The 12,512-nt window shown below is 39.7% G+C and overlaps 1 protein-coding gene across 1 annotated transcript in view; it reads right to left on the bottom strand.

The window, feature by feature from the left end:
• The window catches only part of sdcbp2 (syndecan binding protein (syntenin) 2), a 21,970-nt gene extending 10,680 nt beyond the window's left edge, over positions 1 to 11,290 (bottom strand). The window contains exons 1-3 of the mRNA XM_037685038.1: positions 11,160 to 11,290; positions 4,301 to 4,352; positions 2,842 to 2,932 (exon numbers count right to left, since the gene is read on the bottom strand). Coding sequence (XP_037540966.1) covers positions 2,842 to 2,932; positions 4,301 to 4,351 — 142 coding nt within the window. The 5' untranslated portion in view covers position 4,352; positions 11,160 to 11,290. The remainder of the gene's footprint in view (positions 1 to 2,841; positions 2,933 to 4,300; positions 4,353 to 11,159) is intronic.
• Between the last annotated feature and the right edge of the window lie 1,222 nt (positions 11,291 to 12,512).

Genomic DNA, 12,512 nt, shown 5'->3' with positions numbered 1-12,512 from the left:
AGATAGATAGATAGATAGATAGATAGATAGATAGATAGATAGATAGATAGATAGATAGATAGATAGATAGATAGATAGATAGATAGATAGATAGATAGATAGATAGATAGATAGATAGATAGATAGATAGATAGACGGACTCTTGCAGTCACATTAGCAGCAACATCAGAGTGACATTCACCTGTGAAGGATGCAAATACTCATTAAATCTTTAGATATAAAATAATTGTTTTCAAGGATATAAATATTGCACCACTGTGCAAAATGAATAAAACGATGACATGCTTGTTCGTTTGACTTCACCCATTCATGTCGTACATGTAAAAACAGAAGACGGTTATTAGATTGTAAACGATCATGCTTTATTACTGTAATCTACTCCCGGATTAGCCCAACGTTGTTTGGACTTGAAGCCCATGACTCGCTACAATGCAACAGACCGACAAGCTGGAGAAAGTAAACTGTAAGAAATCGTGCACATTTTCTCTTGAAATCACTGAATTGTTACGGCACGACTGTGTTTGTGCTCAACTGGAAACATGTTGGAACATTCCTGCATACGACGTGCAATTATTGTTGCGGTGCGGTCGTCCCTCGCGATATCGTGGTTCAATTCTTGCTGCTTCAGTGCATCGCGGGTTTTTAGACCCAGTTATTTATATTGTGTGTACTGTACTCATCGTCATCATCTTCATCGCCACATGAAGCGCTTATGAGAGAGTGGGAAAGGTTTGTAGGAGTGTGGGAAGGGTTTATAAAGCCAAAAAATGAATATAAATAATAAAATAAATATAATGCTGCTACTTTGCAGATTTTCACTTATTGCGGGTGTCTCTGGAGCATAACCCCCACAACAGGTGATGGTAGGCCTGTCACGATAACAAATTTTGCTGGGCGATTGATTGTCTTAGAAATTATTGCGATAAACGATAATATTGTTTGAAATTTGACAATAATTAGTAATTATTGTCAAATTTAAGAAGAAATGTTGGTTAATAAATTTTGAGTGTAGTGCCTTTTGTGAACCACTGGGTGGCAGTATGAGACTGTTTGAACCAGAGAATGGATAGTGAGGGAGCGAGCAGCGTCTCTTTAAGAAAAATGGGAGGGAGGCCCCTTGACGTGACATGGGCTGTCTCTCTTTCCTTTTTTGGGTTCTCAAAATGGCGCATGCTCGGTGTGGTTTGAGCTCTTTAGCATTTTTCACACAAAGCTTTTAATAAAAAAAAAATCAGTAAACAAGTTCTCAGCTTCTTTTTGCAGAGAAAAACTGTTTACACAAAGGCACGGGTTTCAAACGTGAATTTTGGAGCTTCGACAAGATGGAGGTTTTTTCCTGAGGTCGGCCTGTTAGCTTAGCTTCTCAGCTTAGCTGCTTTTAACGATCCAAAAATATGATTTTAGATGGTTAAAACAGAATTTAAAGAGAAAAGAGAAAGGGAGGGGTCAGTGAAGAGCACCGGAGTCGAACCTTTTGTCGTCCAGTGTCTTCAGTAGAAAGAGAGAGACACGAAGAAACGATAAAGCCGATAGATGAAAATGAGGTTGATCATTTTCATTTATCGTGAGATTAAGTGATTTATTGTTTATTGCGACAGGCCTGGGTGACGGATCACCGTATCTTTACGTCTAAAGTTGATCACACTTTACTTTCCGTTTGTCTCACTTTGGTTTCACACAAACCTTCAAATCTAACTCACACGTCCCCGTGTCCCTGTGATGGACATGTCTCCAGTCCATCACAGGGACACAGAGACAAACGAGACAAACAACCATTCACTCTCTCACCTCGGGACAATTTAGAGTTACCAGTCAGTCTAACATGCATGTTTTTGGTCTGTGGCAGGAAACCGGAGTATCTGGAGAAAACTCACGCATGCACGGAGAGAACATGCAAACTCCACCCAGAAAGGTCCTCGGACGGGATCTGAACCGGCAACCTTCTTGCCGAGAGGCCACAGCTCTACCAGATTGAAAACCAGTATGAACATGTTTTTGAAAACTTCCTCCCAGATGAGGACAGTTTTTCTCCAACAGTCCCAGCTCAGTGGGATGAAGTCTTTAGGAGTCTAGGCAGCATCTCTTGACCCCAGAGTTATTAAATGAGGAACTTGATGTATTTTATAAAACCTAAAATTAGTGTTTGAATTAAATTGCAGGTTTAAAAACATGCATTTGTTTTTTTTTTTCTTTCTCAACGTGGATAAAAAAACTCTAACTTGGACAAAGTGAATTATAAAGCAGCATTTATAATTGACAGTCCATTTGTTCTCTAATGTTCTCGTCAGCCCTCGCTGCTTCTCGGGCTTGTTGGGTTTCTCTCCTTCACTTCCGTTCGTGCTACACCAACACAACTGCCAGAGCCAGTCGCCATGGAGACTCGGAGGGAGCTCTGCTGAGGTGAAAACAACAGACCAGAAACCCACAAGGCTTTGCATCCAAATAGAGACGAGCATTTGAAAGAGTGGGAAAACGGGATACGGGGGTGAAGTGAGAAACAAAACACTCAGGTCACTGATCTCTTCTTATCGTTTTCCAACTTTTACTTTGTACTAATGTCTCACGTACGAGTAAAATAAAAGCAGAGCTGTAAAAATACGACGAGCGACAGAAACACCGGGGTGCTCGTTTGCTCCCGCTTCCTAAAAACATGTTAACATTCCTGCCTCGTGCATCACAGCATGTTTTGATTCGCAGTTAAAAGAAGCAACGCAGGCTCACGACCAAGGACGACAAGAAGGATTTACAGAAACCAAAGCACACCGAGTACAGAAGAGCTGATACGACAGAGAGAGATTCAGTGGAAGAAGTTTACACATTTAAAATATACGTGAGACTCACAGGATCCAGGCATGCCAGCAGTGACGGGCTGAGGCTGGTAGGTTCCCTCAGTGATGGCCGGCATGGGGGCAGTGCTCTGTGCAAACTGAGCCTAAAGAGTAACCAGACACACCAGGCAATGAAAGCACTGCAAATGAAGGTTTTCTGAATTTGGCATTAGATGCTTTTCTCTTCAACACAACACAAACACAGAATAATAATTAAACTCAGGACCAAAAAAAATCTCTTTATGCTCGTAAATGGTAAACAGACTGTACTTGTATAGCTCCTTTCTATCTTATCAAGTCTCAAAGCTCTTTACAACAATGTGTGCCTCGTTCACCCATTCATACAGCTCTATACTAGATCTCTACAAAGCTAATTGAACATATCGTTCTAAAAAGACTAATCAGAGCTTCATCACATTCAAACACCGATGGGACACACATCGGAGGCAATGAGGGGTTCAGTGTCTTGCCCAGGGACACTTCGGCATGTGACTGCTGGTGGAGTTGAACCGCCAACTCTTGCATTGGAGGACGACTGCTCTAACCACTGAGCCATAGCTGCCCCCGTAGAAGACAGGACATCAGATTAAAAATCTAGTGTTATTTTTTTAGAACTGTCGTTACGTCATGGTGCAAAAGTCTCGTTTTATTTTATTTTGCATAAAAGGAGTCAAAGTCTGAAGAACTACTGCACAAAACCACAATAAAAATTAGAAGTTTGTCTCCCTGGAAATGAAACAAAGAAATGATGCACGTATCAAAATACCTGCACTCCTTTTTAATGTCAATAAACTGAATTTAAGTATCTGGATTTTGGCGGTCTTTACTTGGAATGGGGTTAGATTCGTTTAGTTCCTCTGTAGAATGCCATAAAATTACTTTATTTTTCAACTAAATATTAAAGCAACCAGAAAAGACCAAAGTGCTGTGCAGAACATAAAACATACTAGAAGCAGTAACGGCAGTCCAAAGGGCAGCAAATATGAGAAAAGGGGTAAAACATGAGCAGCGCTATGATAAAAACAAATGAGGCAGCATAAAAACTTTTCAACTAAACTAAAATCAACATCTCACATGGTGTCGAAGCTCATTAAAACTGAACCATTTTTCAAGTGTTGGCTCTTCAAATAAAAAAAGTAGACTAAATAAAAAAACAAAACTTTGTTGGATTATTTCACTTCTTCTTTTCACTCTCATCTTTTAATTGTTTTTTAAAAAAGCTGCAGAGTTCCCAAATAAAACTAGAAAAGCTGTGACTCTGCCGCCTTCACCGACTTCAGAGTAATCCGTGCACGTTTGTTTGCATTCGCCTTGAAGTTTTGCGGGCTGGGGTCAGATGTGCTTCGTGCAACTTCGCCTGCAGCACAAACACTTCAGAGCATCAACTCTTAGTTTTAACGCCAAAGAGAGTAGCATAAATAATTAATCACCTAAAAAACGAGCACAGTGCATTCATAACACAACGGTCTTACCTGGATGACCTTGTCGACCTTGAGGTCCTCGAGGGATGGATACAGAGACATGCTGAGAACAAATAAATAAATAAGTATTATCACAGGAATTAACCACTCTGCCGATCGATAGTTCAACTCCAGAGGCAGCTCATCCATTACTCTAAATCAAGTTTATACAGACGTCTGGATCAAGTTACTCTGATGAGAGCGCCTCACACGCATCACAGGCAGTTTCATAAACGAGGATCAAATTTAACATTTCTACAGTAAAAGCTACAAAAGAAGAGGATACTCTGAACTGCGGCAGGACTTCGGTTACATAAGAGAATATGTCAAATGTACTCAGTAGGTAGATATTTAAACTGGGCCAAAATACACCGTTTTTAATTGTTTAAACCATGCGTTAACACAAAATATTATTTGGTTGATGCAATAAATTAAATCAGGTCGGATATTATCCAGTCTAGGAAATATACTCTGTTTTTTCCCCTTTTCCTTAATTATTTTTATTTTTTAAGAAAACATCCATTAATAAACCAAAGTAAGAAGGATGTGTGATTATTTCTGATCTAATAAATTATCCATTAACAAGTGAAAAGCACAAGGAGTATAATTGTGACATTTAGTAGGCTGTACGACATCATTTCCTTTTGTTTGATCATCTTGTCTCAGCGGCTGAATAAAAGTGTTCGAATGCGCATGTTGACTCAACCTGTTATGAAATCTGTAGGGTAAAGTGCAAAAATGATTTCCTAAATCATGTGAAAGTGCAGAAAACCTTTATTCTTCGTCAGTTTGAAACATTCTTTCATCTCAAACAATCGGATAAAGTTAAATATTGAAGCCTGTAAATACAGGAGGTGACTGAAAAACAAAGTAAACTTTGAAGAGTGGAGGAACAGAATCAAACTTAAGCATTATACAATCCATCTGAAACTTCCCCGATGTTTACTCCAAACAAGATTTAACTCCGTGACACAAAAACAGCAGCCTGAAGCAGAACGTGGAACCGAAAGGAAGTCAGCTGACTGAAGTTGAGCAACAACAAGACGGAGCTGCGCTCAGTTAGATAACGGAAACTGAAATGGCAGCTTTAAAAAAAACGACCTCATCACTCAAACCGATTTTTTATCAAAAGAATTGGAAAAATGTCTAAAATATCCGTCAGTGTGTTGTCTGAAAGTTTTATTAGACATGAATTATGCAACATTTTGGGCATCATCTCCGAACGCCGTTCACCGACTTGTTACTGAATATTCCTTTATTTCACCAAGATGTTTTATCGTCTTTCTGTCCACACAGGAACGGTTGTTGTGAATGCCCAAAAGTTATTTTTATCGTTTTGGCCTTGTGTCCACACAGAAACACCAACCTAGGAGCGCCACAACTATATATCTTCATGAAAACTGATGGTCAAGTGGAAAAAAACTGTTGTGTAGACCTCTTCAGCAACAAAAAGCTGTTAAAATCCCACTTGTAATCTAACCTACAACCCAAGGGTGTCCTTATCTTCTGTTAGGTTTACGTTTCGCTAACGTGTGTAAGCTTTATTGCTCCAGGCCTTGTTTCCTGTTTTGGTATATTTTTGCGGCAGTGCTACACACAGGTCTGGTGTAGTTACTGCAGTGTTTTGGATCGTTTTCATATGGATGAAAACATTTGTAGAAACAGTGCCGTGTTTACGAGGATATTTTTAGAAACAAATTTTAAAAAAAAAGATAATTTTGTGAAAACTGTATGTGACTAGGAACCAACAGCAGATGCAGAAATTCCTCTACCCTCACAGTTATTTGTTTTATATGAAAGCTGATTGGGGAAAACATTATTGGTTGTAAGTTTTAACTATTTATCCATAGTTTTTTAAATATTTGTTATGGTTTTAAGTTGTGTTTTTGCATTATGCACTATAATACTAAATTAATGTGCTTTCAATCCTGTCTCTTAGTCACTGCAAACACTAAACACGTGAATAAAGTAGGAGTTGATATCTTTGGCCATTCTGTTGATTCTTGTTGGGGTTACGCTAACTGTTGTTCTCCTCTGACCAGACTTATTTGTATATTTAAACTCGTGCAGGTATTCGTTTCAGAAATGCAAATAGCAAAGTAACTATCTTTTTTATTCTTGACTGATTAAACAAAATAACTTTTATTACAGCATTTTCATCCTCTGAAGTAATAAAGCTAAAATGTTCATTAGTTAAATATTTTGAGTCAAACTTCTTTTTACATGAAAATAAAAAAAACTGAATGCAAAGGTGGTGACTTCATATTTTTACTTGTCTGGTGTAAAGCACACCAGTCACCAGAAGAACAGTGGTGTTAAGGGTTATAAGATAAGGTTAGATGGTGTGGAAAAAAAAAATTTGAATGTCGAAACATCTTTGTGCAAGCAAAATTTGTTTTCTTGAAAAATGTTGCAGAACATTTACTTACAAACTTGTTCATTTCAAATTCTGAGCAAAAAGATGAAGATTAATGAGCACTGAAACAGGCACCAAACTAAAAATGACACCTGACCAAACGCATGTGTCTGAGAGTTCATGAAACAAGGTGGAACGTCGGCAATTAAGGAACTGTGTGACGATCACAAGACACGAGGACGGCGCTCTTCCTCAACACGAAAACACAGCAAAAGCATGAAAAATATAAAAACAACCACTTGAATCAAACGACAAGCCGACTTCCTTTTCTCAAAGTTATGGTAATGAAAACAGATTTTCTACAAAAATCTAACCCGCTACAGTGAGTAAAAAATAACACCGTTCAGAAAAACATGCACTTTCAGAGGAGTTTAAAAATAAAAAATTCACACCCGTGACTCGTGTTTACACAATGATTTATTTTGACACCTGTGAGTAAAAACTGCACCCAGCGCCTAAAATAAGCAAATAAATTGACCACAATCACATCACTGTTCCTCCTCACTCCTCCAGCTACTACTCTGTTCTGTTCTTCACAGTCCTCCCCGACAAGCACATCGTTGTGTCCGTTTACAGACGTTTCAGTGTTTGCTTGCTGCTTTGTATTTCTCTCAAAACCTGCAGGCTGGAAATAAATTTGTGATGACATCATCTTATTCCAAACAAATAAGGTGGATACTAAATACTGCATGCAATGTTACAGGAAATAACTGCCCCAGAGTGAAAGAAATGCGTATATAAACTACAAATCAAGCAGTGGCCTATTTGATTTAATGTTTTTGTTAAATATTTCATTAATCACCAACATAATTTTAATAAAACTGTCAGAAAGGAATCATTAGATGTACACATAAAACTGATAAATCTTCGAACTTAACTCAGTTCAAGATGGCCACCACAGCTAAGCAATCCTAGCAAACACTAAAACGGCTTGTCAGTTTTACAAATATGAAATAAAAATGTGTTGGAAAATTTTCGGTATGAATATTTTTATTGTGTTTCTACATTATGGCTGAGAACATCTTGTCCTCCTGCTTTGAGAACATGTCCAAAACATTCTCTTATCTTCATCTGGAGGCGGACTCACCAACGGCAATGAAGAACAAATTCAACCTTTATTTATACAGGTTAGTCTCACTGAGCCTCAAGGACTCATTTACAAGAGAGACCTGTTTTAGACAAAACTGTGTTCAATGAAGAACATTAGAGACAACGCGGAGCATCGTCTTCGTCAGACTGTCACACAACAACAGAGTGTCTTCAGTCAGAGGCTTCTTCAGATCCACTGTAAGACAGACAAGAGATCCTTCCTGCTCACAGCATCTAGAACAACTCTTTAATGAAACCAGGACGATGAGCTACAACAACATGGAATATGTCACAGAATGTGACATGTTCCATACATTATATGTCTCTATGTATGCAATCTGTCTTGAATGGGTCCTTGCAAGTAAAATGCAAGTTAAAAACCTTCTCCTGCTGTTGAGTGTGGTTCTTTTGGATAAACCAAGTTTGCCAAACTGCCAAATCTACTTCCCCCTCAGACTCAACGGTACTCGCTCTATTCAACCGTTACTGGACTGCCGGGCTGACATCAGAGATTGGATGGCTTTAGATTCCTTGAGTTTCAACGAGAAGAAATCTGAAGTTCTGCTGTTTCCTCCCAATGACACAATCACCAACCACTGCATCGACCTATCCGTTCTGTCACCGTTAGTGAAACAAAGAGTCACTAATCTGGGAGTGATACTTGACCCTTCACTGAAACAACAATCATGTAAATATGATTGTTAAATCCTGCTTTTTCCAGCTGAGGCGACTGTCTAAGCTGAAGCCCATATTGTCCAAAAATAACCTGGAGACAGTAATTCATGCATTCATTACATCCGGGCTCGACTATTGCAACTCACTCCTTTTTGGTATCAGTCAGACCTCCAGAGCTAGACTTCAACTGGTCCAAAATGCAGCAGTCCGGTTTTTGACCAGCACAAGCAAAAGGGAGAACATTACTCCTGTTTTGGCCTCCTTACACTGGCTTCCGGTTCACCTTCGAATCAAATTCAAAATACTCTTGTATGTCTATAAATCACTAAACAGCTCTGCCCCCTCCTATCTTACTGATCTGCTCCAGCCGTATGTCCCACCACGTTCTCTCAGATCAGCGGACCAGTTGCTCCTAACAGTCCCAGGAACCCGTCTCAAGCGCAGAGGTGACAGGGCCTTCTCTGTAGCAGGTCCAAGACTTTGGAATGAGTTACCTCTGCTCGTTAGACAGGCCCCCTCCCTCACAGTTTTTAAATCTCGCTTAAAAACACATTTTTATTCCCTGGCTTTCAGCACTGTGTGATCTGTGCCGAGTCTGTGTGCAACACACTGTGTTGGTCATGTTGCAGTTGTTGTTGTTATCCATTATTGTTTTTGTCGGTTTCTACTTTTTGGTGTCCTGTTATGTAATCTGTTGCTGTGTGCTTGTTCTGTTTGTCCCTGTACAGCACTTTGGTGTGCTTTGTCACTGTTTAAAGTGCTATATAAATAAATTGGTATGGTAAGTTAAGTTAAGTGAGAGATTTTCTCAAACTGTTAACATCTGAGAGTCACCCAGAACTCACACTTGGAGCGAAACACTTTCTCGAGTAACATCTTTGCTTAAAATCTTGGATTTGACCCTGTTAGTTTGTTAGCAAAACATTGAATTAAAAACTAGTCAGAATTCAATGAAACTGTCAGAAAGTAATTTCTGCATGCACATCTACACGTGTGTAACTCTTGGAGTAAATACATTTCCAAACAGCCACCACAGCGAACTCCAACATGTTGCAATACTGTATCGCATTAGACTGTGTAGCAAAACACCTACAACTCCATTTCTCAACACGAGCTTAGTCTAAAACTGGTGTGAAAGGCCGAGGGTTGAATGCATTAGTTTAATGAATGCTAGGCCTTTTGTGATATTATGTGATATCACCTCCTTCTACAGGTGTGCAGTGGAGAGCATCCTGTGCTCGAGCATCAATGTGTGGCATGGAGGCTGCACAGCTGCAGAAAAAAAAAGCTTTGCAGAGAGTGGTGAAGGCTGCACAGAAATCTGTTGGAATCAGTCTCCCCACCACCACAGACATCTACACCTCCAGATGCAGGAAGAGGGCCACCTGCATCATGAAGGACCCCACTCACCCAGCACACACACTTTTTGCCCCACTCCCCTCAGGAAGGAGGTTAAGGAGCATTAAATGTAGAACCACTAGACTGAGGAACAGCTTCTACCCTGAGGCTGTTAGACTCATGAATCTCTAACTAGAATAATCACTGTGGAAAAACCACATCATGTTGCTGCTGATCTGTTCCATGTTGCTGCTGATCTGTTTTAATGTTGATGTGTTCATGCGTGAACATCTGCTCACAGACTCATGTTCATGTTTGTGCTGATGTTCAATGTTTTATGTTATGAGTGCTTAGTGTATATTTAGTTGATGTTTTTCTTAGTTCGTATCTTAGATGTTATTACTGTTTTTCTTATACATTTTATTGTTGGATGTAACTGGGACCCTGTGTACATAATTTCGCTCCACCACATGTACCACATGAGGTGCGAATGACAATAAAGAAACTCTGACTCTGATATTATAGTTCTAAATCACCTGTTCTGTAATCACAACCTGCTCCAAAAGTCACAAATAAGTCCATCATTCTTCTCCTGAATAAACACCAACACAGGGACTGATTTTATAAAGCAGAAAGGCGAACACGAGGAGTCGGTGCCTATTAAAAATAAATGAATTTAACCGTTTTCCACCGCTGTTCTTCAGCTCAGCATGTGACAAACCAAAGTAAGAACTGGCAGAAACCAGACTTCAGTAAGTTTGGATCGGTTTGATGCAAGAATGTGGTCTTTTTGGCAGCTTATTCAGGTCTACTGACATGGCTGTGGAGAAAAACGAGGTTAGGATGAAGTGGAGAGAGAAGGACTGATGAAAAAACACTAACCTACGCCCTCAGCACACTGAACCTGGTAAATACCTGAAATACGAAGCTCAGAAGAATAACAATCATCCATACAGCCTGCGTTGTTAATATTATAGCACAAAACTTGAAGAAATAAAAAAAGATTCTCGTGAATATAATAAAACTCTAACCTTAATACGTTTTAATTGTTAATGCGTCTGTCTGAAGACAAATGTTGCTAATGTAAGCTAACCTTTCCGCACGGATATGAGCTAGCTGTTAGCTGGTTGGATTGGTATCATTTAACGAGCTGAGTTAATTTTAGCAAGGTGCGCAAAGGAGGAGAAAAGTAGCGGGGCTGCTAAGTCTTTGTTCCGACATAAACAGGGAGGAGGAGGAGGAGGAGGAGAGGGGGAGCTGGCCGGAAAAAAAAACGACGTTAGCTTGTCGGATAAAACCGCTCACCCGCTAAGAAAGCTTTGACAGAACCGTTTTCAGTTCGGATTGTCTCACCTGTAAAGTCTGAGTGTTGGTGTAGGAGCTCGAACACACAGTTGGGACCCTCCAGAAAGCGCCGGACTCCTTTATTTTATTGTTTTTCTTGCTCTATCTTCGCTCCGCTGAAAACCTGAAGGGGACTTCTGGAAAGTGATGTCACCGCTGGCTTCCTGCTCAGTCGGTCGTGACGTCAGTAGACCACGCCCCGCGTCGATCACGTGGGCGCCGTTGGGGTTTAATTGTTTTGATGCGTCGCTGATCTGCGCGATCAAAACGTTTCGAGTTTGTGTTGTGAACTCACCTGTTTGTCCATAGAATCCCTTAATAGTTTTTATAGAAACTGTGATCGAAAACTTATTCTCTTTGTGGGATTTTAAACAACTGATAAGTTCAATAATCTGTTCTGTCTGTACAGCACTTTGCTTGGCCTTGTGGCTGTTTTAAGTGCTCTATAAATAAAATGGTATGGTATGGTAATAGATAAATCAAAGCAAACATTCTCTTATAAGGCGCCTTGATTTTATTTTGTTTTATAACATTACTCTTTTTATTTTATTTGCATTTTGTTGTTGTCTGCACCTTATCTGTGGTTTTGTCTCTCTTAATCAGTCCTCCTGACTCAATGAGACTAACCTGCCTGTATAAATAAAGGTTGAATGAATGAGAAAAAAAAGTGCTCATGAAAGGGGTTTTCCTGAACTACTATATCTAACGGTGAAGACAAGTTGTTTTACAGCTATATTGACAGTGGCGCTCCTGAGCAATAGTGGGGCGAATATTAATTTCCTGAATCACTAACCACACAAATGATACAAATTGTATTACATTGATGCAGTAATCCAGGTAGAAAGATCTAACAAGGTTAAGATGGGCCCTATGGACAGATTCTTTTGTTGAAAAGTTCCATCTTTTATCCAAAATACCTCGTCAGGCTAATGAGCTGCAACAAACTCAGTCGTATAAATAGCACCTTCACATAGTGGATCAACCGTTTGCTGGTGACAGTCAAAAATAGCTGTTCACATGATCAAGGAGGATCATCAGCCTAACATTTGGTCGTTAATGCCCTGATGGCCACTTGCTTTTCACAGAGGGCTGAGTGATACTAGCAATAACAGCATTGTAAGAGGGGGACCGTTGGACACGGAGGCCTCCATGTTCTTTATAAGACGTGTTATAACACATGTTCTTTATAAATAAAATTATTTCAAGAAGAGAGAAAATTCAAACCATACTTCCTTCTACTACCCCCGGTCCCCTGTCAGATGACGCAGCTTTAGAGATGTTACTAGAACCTGATTTGTGTTTGGACAGTTTTTGTCCCGTTGAGCGCTCTGAATTGTCAAACATAATAGCTTCATCCAAACC

This window comes from Nematolebias whitei, chromosome 11 (genome assembly GCF_014905685.2).
Source record: "Nematolebias whitei isolate Nwh7 chromosome 11, NemWhi1, whole genome shotgun sequence".
Classification (NCBI taxonomy): domain Eukaryota; kingdom Metazoa; phylum Chordata; class Actinopteri; order Cyprinodontiformes; family Rivulidae; genus Nematolebias; species Nematolebias whitei.
This window is presented reverse-complemented; position numbering and strand designations above follow the sequence as displayed.